The 18357-nt window shown below is 34.8% G+C and overlaps 1 protein-coding gene and 1 pseudogene across 2 annotated transcripts in view; both read left to right on the forward strand.

Annotated features, from left to right (window-relative positions):
• Window positions 1-260: 260 nt before the first annotated feature.
• Window positions 261-18357, forward strand: part of LOC150108864 (GTP-binding nuclear protein Ran) — an 87295-nt gene continuing 69198 nt past the window's right edge. The window contains exon 1 of one of the 2 annotated variants that reach the window (XM_090403859.1): window positions 261-404. Coding sequence is in view for 1 of the 2 variants with exons in the window: in XM_090403850.1 (XP_090259976.1) it covers window positions 852-895 (44 nt within the window). In the remaining variant the exon portion in view is untranslated. Of the gene's footprint in view, window positions 405-606; window positions 896-18357 lie in introns of those variants that run through there. The other variant, XM_090403850.1, reaches the window with a different exon arrangement.
• Window positions 6250-6367, forward strand: LOC150108865 (5S ribosomal RNA; annotated as a pseudogene).

Consider the following 18357-nt stretch of genomic DNA (forward strand, 5'->3'; position numbering starts at 1 on the left):
AATCTACCTCAATCAATTCTCTAATCTTTATGATATATGATATACTTATGTGATTTATATATATATATATATATTTTTTCCCCCCATCGGTTTGCTGACGTCATATCGTACTTTGACGTCATTGAGGTATTAATGTAATTTGCAAAATATAATTAATAATATGTTATACAATTTATTTTTAATTTTCAAAGACATTTATTGTGTTAAAAATAATTTAAATATAATGCTTGTTAATATTTCATCCTTTAAAGTTTCGCGCCAAAAATGAAGTAATAAGTACTAATGCCGGTGTTCCAGTGCGGTTTGTGTTCAAATTCGAAAAGGAGTTTAATGAGTTCCATTGTAGGGTAATATATTTAAGTGCATTTCCCCATATAGCGGGAGTTGTATCATTTGAAATTCAGGTAAAATTATACTCGCTATGTAACGATCATGATTGATTAGGATGCTTTTTATTTTTGTTAATGTTATTTAAGTTTAGTTATTAATTTTTTTTTCCTTCTTCAAGTTTGCATTAAACTTCAGTTTAAGCCTAATGGTCTCATTCCGCGTAGCGTAAAGTTTTCTGTTTGTTTGGTTTGGAACAATTGTGTGAATTTTAAACCTTTTTATATGGGAATAACTTCTCTTGATTTAATTCAGAAATTATGGAACTATTGATTGTCTTCATTTGTATAAATACAAACATTTAATTCCAAATTCATCTGTAGCTAGAAATCTTGCATTTCCGTAATTTGGAAGGCTTGATAACTTTTATCTTACAAATGAGATGACAAAGTGTATAATACAAGGAGCCACATTTATAGTACAGTTGTTCAACCAAATAGCAAATAGTATGTCTTGAGGGCGTTATGGTCTCGATTCCAAAAGCGTTTCTCATTCTTCCATTTTCGATGCAAGTAGCGATCAGCTGCATAATTTGAAGGAAAAAAAATTATATATATGAGAAATTAACTATATGTGTGCGTGTGTGTATACACACACACACACACACACACAACGTTTTTTATGTATCAATTATGTGTGGCAATTTTTACCTGTAATTTCCAGTTTGTTTTGATACTTCAATGTTTATTACTATTCTTGTCCTTTAAGAATACCTGAGGAAAAAGTCGCATTATTCTTATTAAAATCTTTATAAGTTATCTCGGTTTTTAGTCATTAAATCTATTTTTTAAAATGTATCACAACAACCGAGTAAAAGCCGATTATCACACACACACACACACACACACACACATATATATAAGAAATTAAATATGTGAGAGATTCACTGCCTAGCTACATATACTATTTCTCTTGCTCCCCCCCCCCCTTTTAAGAAGCATTCAGTTAGTTGAACTGTTGTAGTGATTATAATTTGGGATTGTCTTCATAATTAAGTGATTGTAAGCCACTTGAAACAAAAAGCCAGAAAAATATTTGAGGAGAATTGGGGGGGGGGAGATGATGGAGGTGCACTGTGTTACTAGTTGATTATGGTATAGCTTCTTCATTACCATTTTTTTCATACACTTGTTTCTTCACCAGATATCATTAGTGAAGCAGTTCAAAATTGATTTAGAAAAATTAATTAATATTCCATAAATAACTTTCTTCAGGTAATATAGCTTGAAATGGAAGTGGAAATAGCCTATTCCATGAGGTCTACAAAGACCAGGCAAGGAGGGTGACTTGGTTGGTGAGGGTAGCTAACGAGAGGTATGAATAGTAGTCGGCTAATGAAGCTAAAAGAATCTTAAGGAGTTCTTTCGATATGTAGCCAGCAAAAGAAAGAATGATTATGGAAAGATGACATTGATAGAAGAAAATGGTATAAAGACAGCTGTTGCAGCAGGTGTGGTGGAGATACTTAATGAGTAGATCATAAAGGTCTTTCAATCTTGTGAATGTGACTTCATGGAGAGATTGAGAATAGTAGATGATGGGGAGGAGACACTGACTGTAAGTGAGTAAGAGGTGTATGGAGAGTTCAGTAAATTAGATGTTAATAAGGCTGTGGGACTTTATAATATATCACCACGTATTCTGAAGGAATGTGCCAGGGAGTTGACACCTGCCTTGACATATTTTTTTAATAAGAGTCTTGCACTCAGTCAAATTCCTAAGGAGGGAAAGATTGTGCCACTTCATAAAGGAGGTGATCGAACTCGAGCATCAAATTATAGGCCTATCTATGTGTCAGGTGTTGTGGTTAAGTTGTTGAAGAAGTTTGTGAGAACTAGGATCCAGAGTTGTGTTGATAACAATGGTATTATCTTTGATGGACAGCATGGATTTGCTAAAGGAAGGTCATGTTTTTGTAATCTACTTACTTATTTCAATAAAGTGACTGCTTCCTTGGACAGAGGAAAAGGATACACAGTAATATACTTGGATTTCGCAAAGGCTTTGATAGAGTACCTCATGATAAATTGATAGTCAAACTAGAGCAGATGGGGTTGGATATTAGATTAGTGCATTTGAATTGGAGACTGGCTATCTGATAGGTATCAACAAGTTGTGTATGGGGGAGCGATATCCAGGAAAAGGAAAGTCACTAGTGGAGTGCCTCAACGGTCTGTTTTGGGGCCATTACTGTTTAACTTGTACCTTGGGTATAATAAATGTTAAAAATACCAAGCTATTTTAAACTTGGTTTTACTCCATTTCCCAAGTAAGCAAACAGACAAGTCAAGTTTGCGCCTGCCCGTATTGGAAGTCTGGCTGACCCTCAAAGTAGTGCAAGACCAAGGCAACTCTTGGTAAAAGTAGAATAAGCTCTGATCATTAATCTTAATATTTACCCTTAATGCAAAGCACATCTCCTGGAGGAGATGTATGATGTTTTGTATTAAAGGCAAGGGTCCATTACCCAGACCGGTTTAAACCTTTATTGAGGTCTCATCAGTGGGAGCCAGGCTAGAAATACCAAGATTTAGTAATACAGAGCTTATAAGTATTTTACCAGAACAAGTTACCATAAGGTGTTTTAACCTTATTAAATAAAAATCTCAGGAGGAGATATAAATGTAGAAAGTATTTTACCTTGGGTATAATAAATGTTAAAAATATCAAGCTATTTTAAACCTGGTTTTACTCCATTTCCCAAGTAAGCAATTGGATGGAGATATTCAGTTGTTTGCAGATGATGCAAAGTTGGGACGAACCATGAAGAGTAGTGAAGATGTTGTGGCCTTACAAGAAGATTTGAATAAATTGAGTGATTGGGCATGGAAATGGAGATGCGAGTTCAATGTTGCAAAATGTAAGGTTTTAAAATTTGGAAAACAAAGGATGCAGAATTTATGCTTGGTGAGGATATGTTGTTGGAGGTGGAAGAAATAAGAGATCTGGGGGGTGATAGTGGATAAGGATCTGAAATTTAGGGGACACATAACCAAAATTGTGAAGACAGCACAAAGGTTTCTGGGAATGATGCGGAGGACATTGATGTGTAAAAGTAGGGAGATTCTTGTTCTGTTGTATTAGGCTTTGATTAGGCCACACATGGACTATTGTGCCCAGATTTGGTTACCTGGTTTACAGAAGGATGAAGAGATATTGGAAAGGGTCCAAAGGCGATTGACTAAGGTAGTTTCTGACCTCTGGAATGTCAAGTATGAGGAAAGATTGAGAAGATGCAACTTGCAGAGTCTGGTGGAGAGGAGGAAGAGGGGGGATCAATGCTAGAGAGGTTCTGCAGAAAATAGTGGGAGATTGGGAGAGAACCAGAGGTCATCCTTGGAAACTATAAAGAGGGTGTGAGTAGGGGGAGTGAGAGGCAGGTTTTTTCCGTGCAGAGTTGTGAATGATTGAATGCCTTTCCTGATAGTGTGGTATCTGCAACGAGTTTGAATGTGTTCAAGGCACTGTATGAAGAGCTGTGTGTGATAAAAGGACCTCCCAGATGAGTCTTTGACTCCATGAGGTTTTGGAAATAATAATAAATATGATAAACATAAGACATTCATAGGAAATAAAAGTTCAAATTTATGAATTTTAAATATTTATACTGAAGTCTTGTAGTTTTAGTAAATAATTGAAGAGAAATTGGAGGGCAATGGGAAGCAGTTTACAAAATAGTGGATTACAAAAATTTTAGTTAGAAATTTTAATTTAGGTATAAAATTCTAAATAGCAACAAATCAGTTTTAAATGTATTTTATATTAAAATTATATCATTTTATTTATGCGTTGCTGCTTTTAGTTAAACATGTTTATTTTATTTTTTGAATAAAATATTTTAGTCTTGCAAACTTAGTTTATGTATAAATATGAATGCTTATGAATAAAGATGCAATTTCGCAAATTGCCTGTTAAACTTTCTGTATAGGAGATTATTATTAATTGACACATTGAAGGGTAATCTCTACTCTGCTTTTCTACACACACATCTCACTGTCTCCCTTACTATTTGATTCTCTATCTGCACACAACCATCTGTGCCATGTACTGTCCACCACTGACAATGTTTTTGTCTGTAAATTGTGTGTTCTCATGGCCAGTTTCCCTGTATGCAGGATGGAAAACGTGAGTTAAAGGAAGAAAAACCCTGCTACCTTGATATGAGAGTGGCTAACTCAGCTTCATTTGAAAAAACCCAAATAAAGATTCCTCTTGTCGTGAGGAGAATCTATCTAACATGGTCTTTTCCAGTTGAAGGGCAATATTCCATTGTTATTCCAGTTGTATTCTAGAGTCTTGAATGCTTCTGATTGTAGTTTTGATATATATATATATATATATATATATATATTTACACACACACATTTTATTTTTTTAAATGCTTGGAAATGTGTACGACGCTGCAATTGATCTGTTGGTTAACAAATGAATATTTAGGCTTAGGTGTTTGTTTAATGAGCACAGAAAAATAATTAAACACAAGTTTAATTGTTCCTATATTTTGTTCCTTGATGTTGTTTCTGTGACGGATAAAATGTAGGATAATATAGAAAAATTGTATTTTAATTATTTTTTCTGTGCTGTATTCATTTCAGTTAAATATAACTGAATCAGCTGGTTCAACTCTTGTAGCTGTAATAGGTCCAGTTTTGGGTAAGACAGTACCATTGCCATACGAACAGTGGTAAAATAGAGCAGCAGACTGTTGATGAGTTTGTTTTTCTTTTGTTGTTAATTATGGAAAAAATCAATAACAGCTTGTATATATAAATTGGGCATGATATTATAATGTTTATAGAAGTGGGCTTAGATTTGTTATTGGTACTGTTGTTTCACTAATATAGTTGCCTTTTAGTTTAATATTTAGCTGATATTTTAGTTACATTGAATGAGTTTGATACCAGGCAGGTGGGGTTGAATTTGTGATTCTCAGAATGATATCCAAGAGATTTTTGGTATCAAAACTTCTAAGTAGTATCCAAAGGGTTCAATACCAGGAAAATTGCTATTCATCCATTGCCAGTAATGTTATTAGATTGTTTTTTTGAAAATATTCATGAGAAATATTCTGTGAGCAACTCTCAGGTGAACTATAGACTTAAACATACAAATCTTATTCGGATAAAAATAGTTTGAAAACCGTAATCAAACTGGAGACTTAGTGACACTCTGAAGAACACATTGAATGATTTGGCCAGAGAGGTCTATTGAAGTTTTCTGCAAGAAGTGGGGAAAAAAAAATCGGAACATGTTGGGTGACAGCTGGAAGAAGCAGTCCTGGATATGAAGAAAGCATATCAAAAGTTCCTATCAAGTTATTTGGCAGATGCCCTAAGAGAATATAGGGAGAGAAAAAAAAGCAGTACAATTTGTAAAAGTATAAAGAAGTCTTTGGAAGACTGGTAAGAATATAGAAGTTAAATATAAAGAAAGTTCTGGTAGCTATTGAAATGCTTAGAAGTGGAAGAAAGAGTACTGTTACAGGAATCAGATGAGAAGTTACTTGAAAACTGAAGATTATTATTTGTGACACCTCCAAGGAGTCTGAAGACTCATCATGGGAGGACACCTACTATACAACACTGTCTCCACTACTACACTGAACCTCTACTACCAATCACCTACATCTACTGCCCACTTGCATGTGTTCTAAAGGACCGATTAGAACACATGCAATGTGTTCTAATCGGTCTGTATGCGGAATGAGAAACCACAGTTTCCGGGAAAGAAAGCTACCTCCGTATGAGATCGGCTAACTCACCTTCAGTTGAAAAAGTCCATATAAAGATTCCTCCCGTCATGATGAGAATCGAACTTGGGCCTTTTCTAATCGAAGGGCATAACGGTCATATTCACGTATTGGTCAGTGGTCCTATTGCGCTGAATACACCGGTTCTCGTCTGATCACCGAAGTTAAGCATGTTGAGCTAGGTTAGTACTTGGGAGGATGATCACTTGGGATCACCCGGTGCTGCTGGCCATTCATTTGAAGATAGTTATCTTAGATGTTTTGAGTAATTATTCTGAAAGACTGTTAAATGAAACAGGCAGTTATAGAAAATATTCAAGAGGAATATAATCAGGAGTACATATCAATACTTGAGGAAGAAAAAGCCATTAAAAATGGAAATGTGGAACGATAGTTGAAGCATATGATGTTCGACCCAAAATGCTAAACAAATGGTACTAGATTACAGGAAATTGATGAAGCTAGGGATCTGGCTGTTAATGATGGATAGAGATTTGGAATTCAGAGGACATATTGCACGAGTTGGCTGAATAGCTCGTGGGATTACTTGGATGTTGAAGAACACATTGACAAGTATTCCTCTTTATAAGACTGATTCAGCCACACGTTGCCTACTGTCACAGATTTGGTTGCCTGTATTTCTTGGAAATTGGGAGGTGGAAATGATTCAGAAATTAGTCACTAAGATGGCAACCTGTGTAATGCTCCCTATGAGGACAGATTTAAGGTGTATAGGTTGCACAGTTTAGCTGAATTTGATAGGAGTAGAGCTCTAATGGTAATCCCATTCATAAAATGAGAAATAAAATTGAATGAGAACTTTCCTACTGTGTGGTCCAGGTAATGCAGAAGCATACATGAAAAGAGGCTAGGACAAATTAACAGAGAGAAACTTGGAGAATAACAAGCTAGCTTTGGGCTAAACAGGTTGTCAGGATAATATTTTCATTTTATGGCAGCTATAAATTAAAGATGCCAAGAAATTATATTCTTGGTGTAGTCCTTTATCCAAGTGTAAGCAAACAAAGTGTGTGAAGTAACTTTATGCACAAACTTTGTTTATTTATACTTGGATAAAGGATTAAACCAATAATATGATTTCTTTGCATCTTTAATTTATAGTATAATCAAGTGGAAAAACTTTCAACATTTATAACAGCTAAGTTGAGAAATTGTCAGACATACAAAAATATTTTTGGAAAATTTGGAGAAAAGAGCAAAGCTAATAATAATGGCAAATACCTGTTGGATTTCTGCTAGGACATGAACTGTTTATTACTAACACCGTGTTCCAACATAAAAATGTGCACAAATTCACATGGAGAGAAGAGGCAAAGAATAAGAAAAGTCTCATTGACTATGTTATTGTTGACAGTGATGTTTTCTCCCTGGTGCAGGACACCAGAGTGTACAGAGGATTTGAAATTGGAAGTGATCACTATTTAGTCTTGAGCAGGATAAAACTGAATTTCATATTGAAAAGAATAACATGTAAGAAAGTTTAAAGTGAATAAAAGATGAGCAGCTGTCAGATGTGAACTGTAGACTAAAATACACAAAGCTTATTGAAGAAAAAAATGAAAGAGTTTGAGAACAGGAACCAAACCGTGGAGATTCAGTGGCAAGCCTTGAAGAAAACCTTGATTGATTCAGCCAGAGAGGCATGTGGTGAGGTTGTCTGCAAGGATAGAAAAATCAGAACTCCATGGTGGACACAGGAAGTTAAAGAGGCAGTGAAGGAAAAGAAGAAAGCATATCAAAAGTTCCTGGCAAATAAGTCAGCTTGTGGTCTTAGAGAATACAGAAACAAATGTAAGAAAGCTAAACACTGTGTAAAACTAGTTAAACAAAAGTCATGGGAGGACTTTGGCAAGAACATAGAAAATCAATATCAAGAAGGTGGTAAGATATTCTGGAGGTTGTTGAAGAAGCTTAGAAATGGAAGAAAGAGTACTGTAAAAGGAGTTAGAGATGATAAAGGTGACATGAAAACCGGAGAAAAAGATATCCTTGAAGTATGGAGTAATTACTTCACAAAATTGCTAAATGAAACAAGCAGTGATATCACAGTGATTAAAAAAAAAAAAAAAAAAAAACACTCGGCAGGCATACAGTCAGGAATACATATCCATACTTGAAGTAGAAAAAGCCATCAAAGATTTGAAATGTGGAAAGGCAGCAGGAGTAGATGATATTTGATCAGAAATGTCGAAGTATGGTGGCATAAAAGTCTTACAGGACTTCTGAACTATGCATTGCATAGTTCAGAAGTCCTGGACAGAGGGACGAATTCCTGATGATTGGAGTAGAGCTCTCATAGTACCCATATATAAAAAGGGAAATAAAACTGAATGTGAGAATTACAGAGGTATTTCACTACTGAGTGTTCCTGGCAAGATTTATGCAAGTATAGTTGAGAAACGGTTGAGAAGAATTGTGGAAGACAAGCTTGGTGAAGAACAAGCTGGATTCAAGCCAAATAGAGGATGTCAGGATCAGAGCTTCACTTTACGACAAATAGTTGAGAAAGCACAGGAATATAACAAAGATCTGTATTTAAATTTTGTCAATCTCGAAAAGGCATATGACAAGGTGCCAAGAGAGAGTTAGAATTGAATTCTAACAGCATTTAGAATTGAAGGAAGTACAGGAAGATGGTTTAATGTTAAATCTGGTGTGAGACAAGGATGTACATTATCCCCTCTGTTATTCATTATCTATATGGATCACATTATGAAGGAAAGTGATATTAAACATATCAGAATTGGAGATGTTAATGTCAGCTCTTTGCTTTATGCGGACGATGTTATTCTTCTAAATAAATCTGTTGCAAGATTCCCTGACTAAGTTTAACAACTGTTGTAATAGATATCGTATGAAGGTCAGCAATAAAAAGACAAAGACAATGAAAATAGGTAGAATCATTGAAAATCTCAAGTAGGTTGTGAACGGACAACCTGTGGAACAAGTAAAACATTTCAGCTACTTAGGCACGATTTTTAGTGAAGATGGGAAATTAAATATGGAAATAGACAACAGAATCAACAAAGCTGGTATGGTAGGAAGTCCATTGAATAAATTCATATGGAATAAGAGAGAAATTAGTCGGAACACTAAATTAGTTGTATACAAGACAGTGTTCAAACCAGTTTTAACTTATGCATCTGAGAGCTGGGTCAGAAGTAAAACACTTCACCAAAGACTAGAGACCACAGATATGAGAGTCCTGAGAAAGATTAGAGGCGTGAACAGATGGCATCAATGGCAATATCATATTAAAAATGAGGATATTAGGAAAGAACTTGACATTGTCAGCATCCAGGAATGCGTTAGCAAAGCTAATCTCAGGTGGTATGTTCACTTAAATAGAATGGACGAGGAAAGATTAGCAAAACAAGTGTTCTCTGCCAGGTTGGCAGGAAAACGACCCAGAGGAAGACCACGATATAGGTGGATTGACACGGTACAAAGTGCCTTAGACGATAGAAATATAAGATCTGATGATGTTGGACTCTTGACAAGTAACAGACTTATTTGGAGGAAAATTATAGATAGGAAGTTAGTAATGATATAAATTTTTCATGTAGTACTATCATATCCTGTACACCCCTTGAGGGTGCATGTCAGGAATTTGATGTTGAAGTTGAGAAATAGAATCCCAGAAATAAAACTAGGATTTCTATTTATTTTGTAGATTTGGTAAAGGTATATAAAAAAAAGTACCAATAGAAAAACCGTTCAGAACACTTCACTCATGTTGTGTAGGTCATTGTACTGAGCCTCAGTATACAGTTAGAAGTGATGGTACTGAAAGATGGTTTGATGTATCAAACATATCAAGTAAAATGAGACAAGGATGCATTCTGTTTTTCCTGTGATCTATATGGATTACGTTATGAGGTAAAGTTTAGCCACTTTTGCTACTTGTCCCTTAAACTTAACTCCCTATTCACTAACACTCCCAAGTCTCTGGTTTTGTCAGTTTCTTAGAGTACAGTATACATCAATGTGGTATACTGTACTCTAGGTAATCTCTTCATGCCAAAATGCATAACCTTATTCTTTGCCACATGAAACTGAAATCCATTCTTCATTGCCCAATCTAACCAAATCATTCTGCAAAATTTGGATGTCTTCTGTATTGACTGCATTAACTATTGCTATACCAACTTTGCATCATCGGCATATAACTGAACAGTTCCACTCAGATCTTTTCCTATATCATTAATGTGTAAATTAAACAGCAGTCCTAGCATAGGAACTTGTGGCATGCCACTTGTTACAGGCATTCTTTTGGACTAGACTCCTGAATAAACTACTCTCTGATATCTTTCCATCAACCACCCTCCTATCCATCTTGCCAACCCCCATGTTCTGCAGTTTACTTATTAGAATTCAGCTAGAATTGCGTAAAAGTAATGTAAATCCATTACTTTTACGCAACTCAGCTATCAGTATATCATAAAATACAGTGGCAGCTATCACTATTATAAAATGCTTGTGTTGAGACTTAAGTGCTGTGAAGAATTCATGTTAGAGGTTTAATGGAATATTAATAACACTGAGAAAGGATTAAAACTAATTTTAATACTTCCAATATTTTGTCTCCATCACAGAGACATCTTCAGGAATTACAAAAACTTTTTGTAACTACACACAAATACAATACAAAGAGAAACTGAAGTCCTGTCTAGGTGGTGTGCCCTCTATGGGAATTTGCTGGTGGCCTGGGATGTAAAGAGGGATCTCTGATAATTAAAGTTTCCCAAATTTTGGGAAGCTTAACCTCCTAAATGGCCAGGACGTCTATAGATGTCCATCTAAATCTGGAAATGATTCAGCCCACCTGTTTAAAGAACCAGGATAAGAAGTGCAATTTGACTGTCCTGTCCATTAGAAGGTGTGATAAACCCTCATACTGAAGAGAATGGGTAATCGGATTATCTCATGTTCGTAGCTACCTCTCAGTTTCCTATAACAAGAAACATACATCCTTGTTCTATGCTGGGTAACTGGATTTTAGTTATATAGGATAGACTAAAAATAGAGAAATTATTTATATTTTTGTTTTCTCTTTTTATTGTACAATACAATTTTGATTTCTGGACAAAATAAAGGTCTTGCATAATTTCTTCACTTAAATATTGCCTTTCCTTGGAGAACCAATTTCATTTTTAATTTTTTGTGCTAATTTTTTTCTAATCGCTTTCTAGACAAAACATTTTGCTTTGTTCTCGAAGAAATTAATTCACGATAATTATTTGAAATATTCTTTTAAAAAAAGAAAAGAAAACCGGCTGCCGACGTTCCAGATTATAATATTCTTATTTTTGTACAAAACCATCGAAATCGAATAATGCTTAACAGATTTCCTTTAGGACACATTGGAGCAACTTTGCTTTATAGAGAATAACATGAAATTCTTTAATCATATCACTAAATTTTTTCTTTATATTATATAGTAATCTACTGTTCTTTGTACTTTCACTTTCTTGGTTTCCCTGTATAATCGGTCTTTATAAAATGAAATAAACAGTTACATATTTAAATTGATATGTATATATTTTCTGCTAGTTTATATATTTTTTGCCAATTTTAATATAAGTGATACTTTTGCGTATATTCTCTAATACAAAATATGTATATGTGCGTGCATCAAATGTGAAATTTCATATTTTCACAATAGAAATTAACTTTATTTCGACTTTGATAGCATCACCCCCTCCCGTTGCAACATTATCAGACACCCGAAATCTGTTATGAAACATGGTATACAGTTTTTATTTCATTCATGATTTTTCCATAATAATTGTTCCACATAACGTTTATTTTTTTGTACACAGAAACTAAGTTTTGATTATTATAAATAAGAAAATATACATATTATTTCCCTATTATTATAAATCTGGAAGTTGTGACGTTGGCTAATAGGGGAAATTAATATTTAAAAACACTGTCATCCAACAAATGCAATATCAGAATATGCTTCGAATGTCTGCTAATCAATTAGAAAGATGGAAAAACAGAACAAGGAATTTCTGCCTGTAAAATATTCAATTATTGCACGAGGTACTTTAGTGTGCTGCCTTCTGGGCTTGTTCTTTTGATCTGGTTCCCAGTGGGGAGAGTTAGTAATCTCGATTAGTCTACAACTTGTTATTGGGCAGAAAGGAATATTAGAAAGTATACCCAATATACAATTCATTTGTGAGATGGCAAGCAAGAGCAGCAGCAGCAATAGCAGTAATTTTTTTCAAGATAATTATCAAATAATTTAGAATTTTTCAATAATAAAAGTGAAACTGATCACTATAAATAACGAAATCATTTTTGGCATAAATACTTCATCAGCCTGTAAAAGAAATGTCAGTTTTACTGTGTTAGGATATCTGAACAACAGAAAACGAAACAAGAAGTCACACTAAATTGCCTCACACTAACTTGAGGCAATTTAGTGTGACTTCTTGGAAACTTTCTGTCTTGTGTTTCTCAAAAGAGTAATCTATGACTTTTAGCTTTTCCTCTAGGTATGAGGATTATTGTCCAGCATTTCTAAGATGTATTTCAGAAATAGCAATCAGCAGAAATAGAAGTAGTAATATTTAGATTCTTTTTAAAAAAAAAAGAAACAGAAATAACACAATTGAAATTTCTTTGTGTGATATACAGTTTTACATGTTGAAAATACAGCATAGTATTTCTAAATCTTGGAATAATTTCAGCAGACTGCTGATTTCAGATTCAAAGAAAGAGTACAGAATTAGAAGCTTCGATATACAACAATATTATTGCTTTATTTCTTTTGTCAAAACGGTAACCTGAAATAAGAGATTTTGAATACTGTCTGAAAGCTTTCAAAGCTGTAGAAATTTAAAGTAGTTATGCAACTCAGTTACAGGACAGGAGGGGGGGTTGCAGTAAAAAAAATCCTAAAAATGAGCATATATTTTCAACATATCTACAGTGGTTAAGCACTGGATATTATAGTGATGTGCATCCTACAAAAAAAAAAAAAAAAAAAAAAAAAACTCTGTTGCAATTTTCAGCAAAAGAAGAAGGCGAAGAGTCTCTGATAAAATACCATTAGGTATAAATTTTTGATACTAAAAAAGACACTATCAGAAAGAGTAATGCAGTTTATAATCATTTGTTGTTCATAAAAAAAAAAAAAATCATTCCTGAAATTGAAATGTGACAATCCATATAAAGTTCTTTTGCAAAGAAAGAAAGCAAAATGTCATATTTATTTCACTAAATGTTATTTAAAAATATAAATATTTGACAAAATATTTTAAATGTAAACAGACATTTGAAAATTCGCGAAAAAGAATCTATATTGTCAGTAAAGTGGAGGAAATTAGCTATTACTAAAGTATATTCATTGCAAAAGCTGATCTATGGTCATTTCAGGATTGATTTATTTATTTTGGCAGATGTGAAACTTCTATTTTTGGAAAGAGACACAATAAATAAATTGGTCAGCAAAAAAAAAAAAATCAAATATCCAAGTACAGTGAAGAAAATTCGAAGCAACAGAGTACATGTAAAGACAAGCGACACAAAAGTCGCTCGACCACAGTTAATCCGCTAATGACTCTCAAATTGCCGTTAAGGATTAACAGCGGAGGAGGGTAAATACTTGATAAAAGATAGAATGCCGATGAAGTTTTGATCCATGAAAAAGTCTAGGGTAGTCTTGCTATTTCATCCACCTTGGCCGGTAGGAGGGTTAATGCAACTGTATTTGTTTAAATTAGGTTGATTCCTGAGTGCAGATTCATACATTTATACAGATGCCTACTTCGGACAAACAGGCTTGTCAGCATCCATCCAGTTAGAAGAACACAGTTCTTACATCTGCAAACACGATTATGGTCAGTCTGGCCTTGCAGACCATGTTTTGGATACATCCCACAGGATCTTCTGGAAAAAAACTACCATGCTCCACCATAGTAAATTCAAAAAAGAAAGACTATTCTTTGCATCTGCACTCAGGAATCAACCTAATTTAAACAAATACGGTTAAACTTCCCAAAATTTGGGAAACTTTAATTATTAGCAATCCCTCTTTACATCCCAAGCCACCTGCAAATGCCCATAGAGGGCACACCACCTAGATAGGACTTTAGTTTCACTTTGTATTGTATTTACGTGTGTATTGTTACAAAAAATTTTTGTAATCCCCGAAGATGTCTCTGTGAGAGACAAAATATTGGAAGTATTAAAATTAGTTTTAATCCTTTCTCAGTGCTGTTAATATTCCATTAAACCTCTAACATGAACTATTATAAAATGTTAGCAAGTTACTCAGGCATGACCTACCCTTCACAAAACCATGCTATCTCCCCCTCCACCATACAGTATCCCATTTCAATCTACCCATTCCTGTATTGTGCTCTGCGTACCCCTTTTAAATCCATTTCTATAAATTGTTCCCCTTGTTTTTAAAATAGCTGTTTTTAAATACTGACACTTTTGTTCAGTGTATTCAGTGCATTTTGTTTACTTGTTTTTTCATGTACCCCTGACCCAGACGTATCCCCGGGGTACACCTACCACTGGTAGGAAACCGATGCCCTTCCCTTATCCATGCTACTAGCCTCGTATCCATTCCCATTTGCTCCACCTTTTGTAATAGATTTCCATGTGGTATTATGTCGGTTGCCTTGTAAAGTCAAGCAGTATCATGGTGTAGCCATTACCTTTTATCCATTTCTACTGTCAATTTATTATAAAATGTGAATAAGTTTCTAAGACAGTACCTACCCTTTACAAAGCCATGCTGCCTACTATAGAGTGTTACAGAACAGATCCTACTATAGAGTGTTACAGAACAGATGAATTCATTTAACTACCTAGGATGTATGATCACATATCAAAATGAAAAAGATATAAATCTAAAAATTGCAAAATATTTAAAAATAACAGGTGTGATTAACTCTATATTTAAACCAAACCTAGTTTAAAAACAAATCAGACTAAAAGTATACAATACATTAGCCCACCAGTCTTATTGTATGGAAATGAAATCTGGACAATAAAACAAAAAGGCAAACAAAGATTAATCACAGCAGAAATGAAGTTTATGAGAAAAACTGCAAGGTATACTCTATGTAATCGCAAAAGAAACGAAGAAATTATGAAAAAATTAAGCCAAGAATCAATAATAGAAAAAATTAAAAAATATAAATGGGTGGAACACGTTCAAAGAATGAAAATAGAAAGATTTCCAAAACAAACCTTAAAGTACAAGCCATTAGGAAAGAGAAAACCAGGACGTCCTCTTAAAAGATTGAACGATGACTTCTAAGGCCGGAACAGGCCACGCTAGGCCTAAATCCTTGATATGTATTAGGATGGTGATCTGCCCATTTTGTATTTTACCTTTCACCAACTTTTCCATTAGTATATTGAGAGTGGTTTAACAACCACTCCCAATATATTAATTGGTCTTTAGTTTACTACTGCTGTCTTCAAGCCACCTTTATGCAATGGCACTATCTTATCCTCTTTCCACTCCTTTGGAACCTTGCCAGAGCTGAGACTTAGGTTGAACAACTTTGTCAGAATTCTGTTGCACAGTCCAATTCTGTTGCACATTCACGTATTACATGGGCTGATATGTCATCCAGTCCCACTGCTGTGTTCACATTCATCTTTTTCAATATGCTTGAACACCTTTTATTCATCTGTCTCAATTCTGATATGTCTGTCACAACAGTAACTGCAAAATTTCCACCTGGATGATACATCTTTTGCAAAATGATCACTCAACAACTCATCTCTTTTGCCTCTGTCACCTTCTTACCATCAGCATTGATTAAAGTAATGCTACCATAGTTGTTTTTCATCTTGCTTGCTTGCTGCATAACGAAAAATATTTTTGGATTTACTTTGGCTTGCTTAGTTAATTTTCTCATCTGATTTGGCATGCCATACTAGTCGCCCTTCTTGCTTGCACCTTGTACTGCTCATGAATATGCTAATTTACACCCTCCCACAATTTTTTCCTCCATCTCTTTCTTTATTATCACTACTCATCCACTTAATCATCACTTGGTTTATCCTCTTCATGTAAGGTATGCAGGCTGATACTTCATCTGATAAGCAATTTCTGACCATTTCCATGCATTACTGACATTCCTTCCTTATAGCTTCTCAAGGCATGGCACTGCACTAATATGGCTCCTAAGTCTTATAAATACCAGCTTTATAGTTGAACTTGAACTGTTTCTTGATAGAAATCCACACATTTTAGCGACTTCCAAGAATAAGACTGCGCGTTCACTCTCTAACTGATTGGAAGCATAGTTAGGGTTAGAGATAAATCTGATGTTACCAGATCCAGCGCTCTCTACAACATGCCAGGTAATTATCACTTAGCAACTGTATAAATTTCACTTCAATCTTGTTGTATCTCGCTTTCATCCCTCCAATCTGTTCCTCACCAGCAGTTAAAATTTCCTATAATTGGAGCCTGCATTCATTGTGCTAATCTGCTGATCCACAGCATCTACATTTTCCCATGGATCCTGTGGTCTGCAGTAGCAATTAACAGTATATTTTGTTCTGTTAGCCTGTATCTTGCACCAGACAGCCTCAAATGAACCATTCCTCTAGATCTAAAATCCTCTTTGAACTTCTAATTTTGTTGGTTGTAGTTCTTCACCTATCATCAGCAATTATCCCACCTTCTGTCCTATTCTCTTCTGTCCTCCCTGCAAATTCTATCCTTTATATTCTATTCCTGTTACTGTATCATTTTCTGTCAGTGAGGTTGCACCATCCATCAGCTCATTTGGCATCAACAGATGCATACGGTCACTCCTTTAATTGGTAATGTTCTGCACCAATCCTTGCCTGGTTGTCTTGTCATAATGCCTTTCTGGAGACATTGACTCGGAGTTCAGACACACCATCAATCCATCTCATTGAAGGTCTATCCCTTCCTCTTTTTCCAGGAACTTTACATTCTATTACTGTTTTGAGAAGTTGTAAAATCGTGTATCAAAGAATTTTTATATAAAAATACCTTATACTGATTTTACTGGAAACTAAATTCTATTCAACATACTTGTGATTAATCAGCAAAATTTGTTATGTTTAGTAATATAGAAATAAATTTTTGTGAATTGTTAAATAGTGTAAGTGTAGGGTGCAGACCCACGAAATACCCAAGGGCATAGCAGAACCCAAGGTCAAGTGAGCCAAATAAAAGGGGGGGTTGCTGTGACGACACAAGAGGTTAGGGGTGACGAAATTGCTGACGCAGTCACAAGAGGGTTACGGTGAGGCAGGTTGCAGAGTTGCGATGTAAGTTATGAGGATTATGGCAATGGAGTTTTGCTAATCATCTTCAGGCAGAAGGCTACACAGAAGGAGATGCAGATTCGATGTGTGTGTGTGGCAGAATAAGTTAGTCTTCGTTCTGTTTTGGATCCAGCTACGGGAAGGCTGCCCCAATTCAAGGTCGGAGTCCTGCGTTCCAGCCAACAGGTGCCAGAGTTGCGAGACAACTAATTTGAGTGGTTTTTAGAAGAAAGTAGTTATTACCAGATTTTCATGCCACCAAGTTCTTGACGATCATAGTAATAAGAAGAAACTCACAAATTCCAGTAAAGGTACCTGTGTACGCAGCCAAGATCGGAAAGTATCAGAGGAAAGAGAATTCAAGAATCTGAGAACGGATTAGACTACTATTCCAAAGTAAGGTCTTTAATTGTTTTTACTAGAGACAGAATTGTGACGGTGATTTGTGTGAAGTTTTCTTTGTAATAATAATTGAGGACTATAGGCATTAAGTTACTGTTTGAATTATCTTGTTCTGTTGTATGAGAGAAAACTTAGCATACTTTAAGGTGAAATAATATGTGCTTAATATTGTTGGTATTAGCTAAGCCTGCTTTTGTTTAGAATGGAAGAATTGCTCTGTGTGTGATTAAGAGTTAACTAAAGAAATATCATAGACACCTTGTTTTACACGGATTGCTCACCTAAGAGGTTTAATTGTATTTTTTATTCATGAGTTGCTATTGAAGTATAGAGCTGGAGAATTAACTTGTATTAACCCTTTAGTATTAAATTTAGTATTAACCCTTTTGTACTTTCTTTGATTATGAATAAATTGTTTTCTTGTTAAAATAATTTGCCTGATTCTTGCTTAACAATGCACTGCTCATGAAATTTGAATCTGTGTGTCCTAGAGTTGTATAACCACGACT

The sequence above is a fragment of the Typopeltis vanoorti genome, chromosome 2, assembly GCF_054136105.1.
Source record: "Typopeltis vanoorti isolate ZY-2024b chromosome 2, IOZ_Tvanoo_1.0, whole genome shotgun sequence".
NCBI lineage: Eukaryota > Metazoa > Arthropoda > Arachnida > Uropygi > Thelyphonidae > Typopeltis > Typopeltis vanoorti.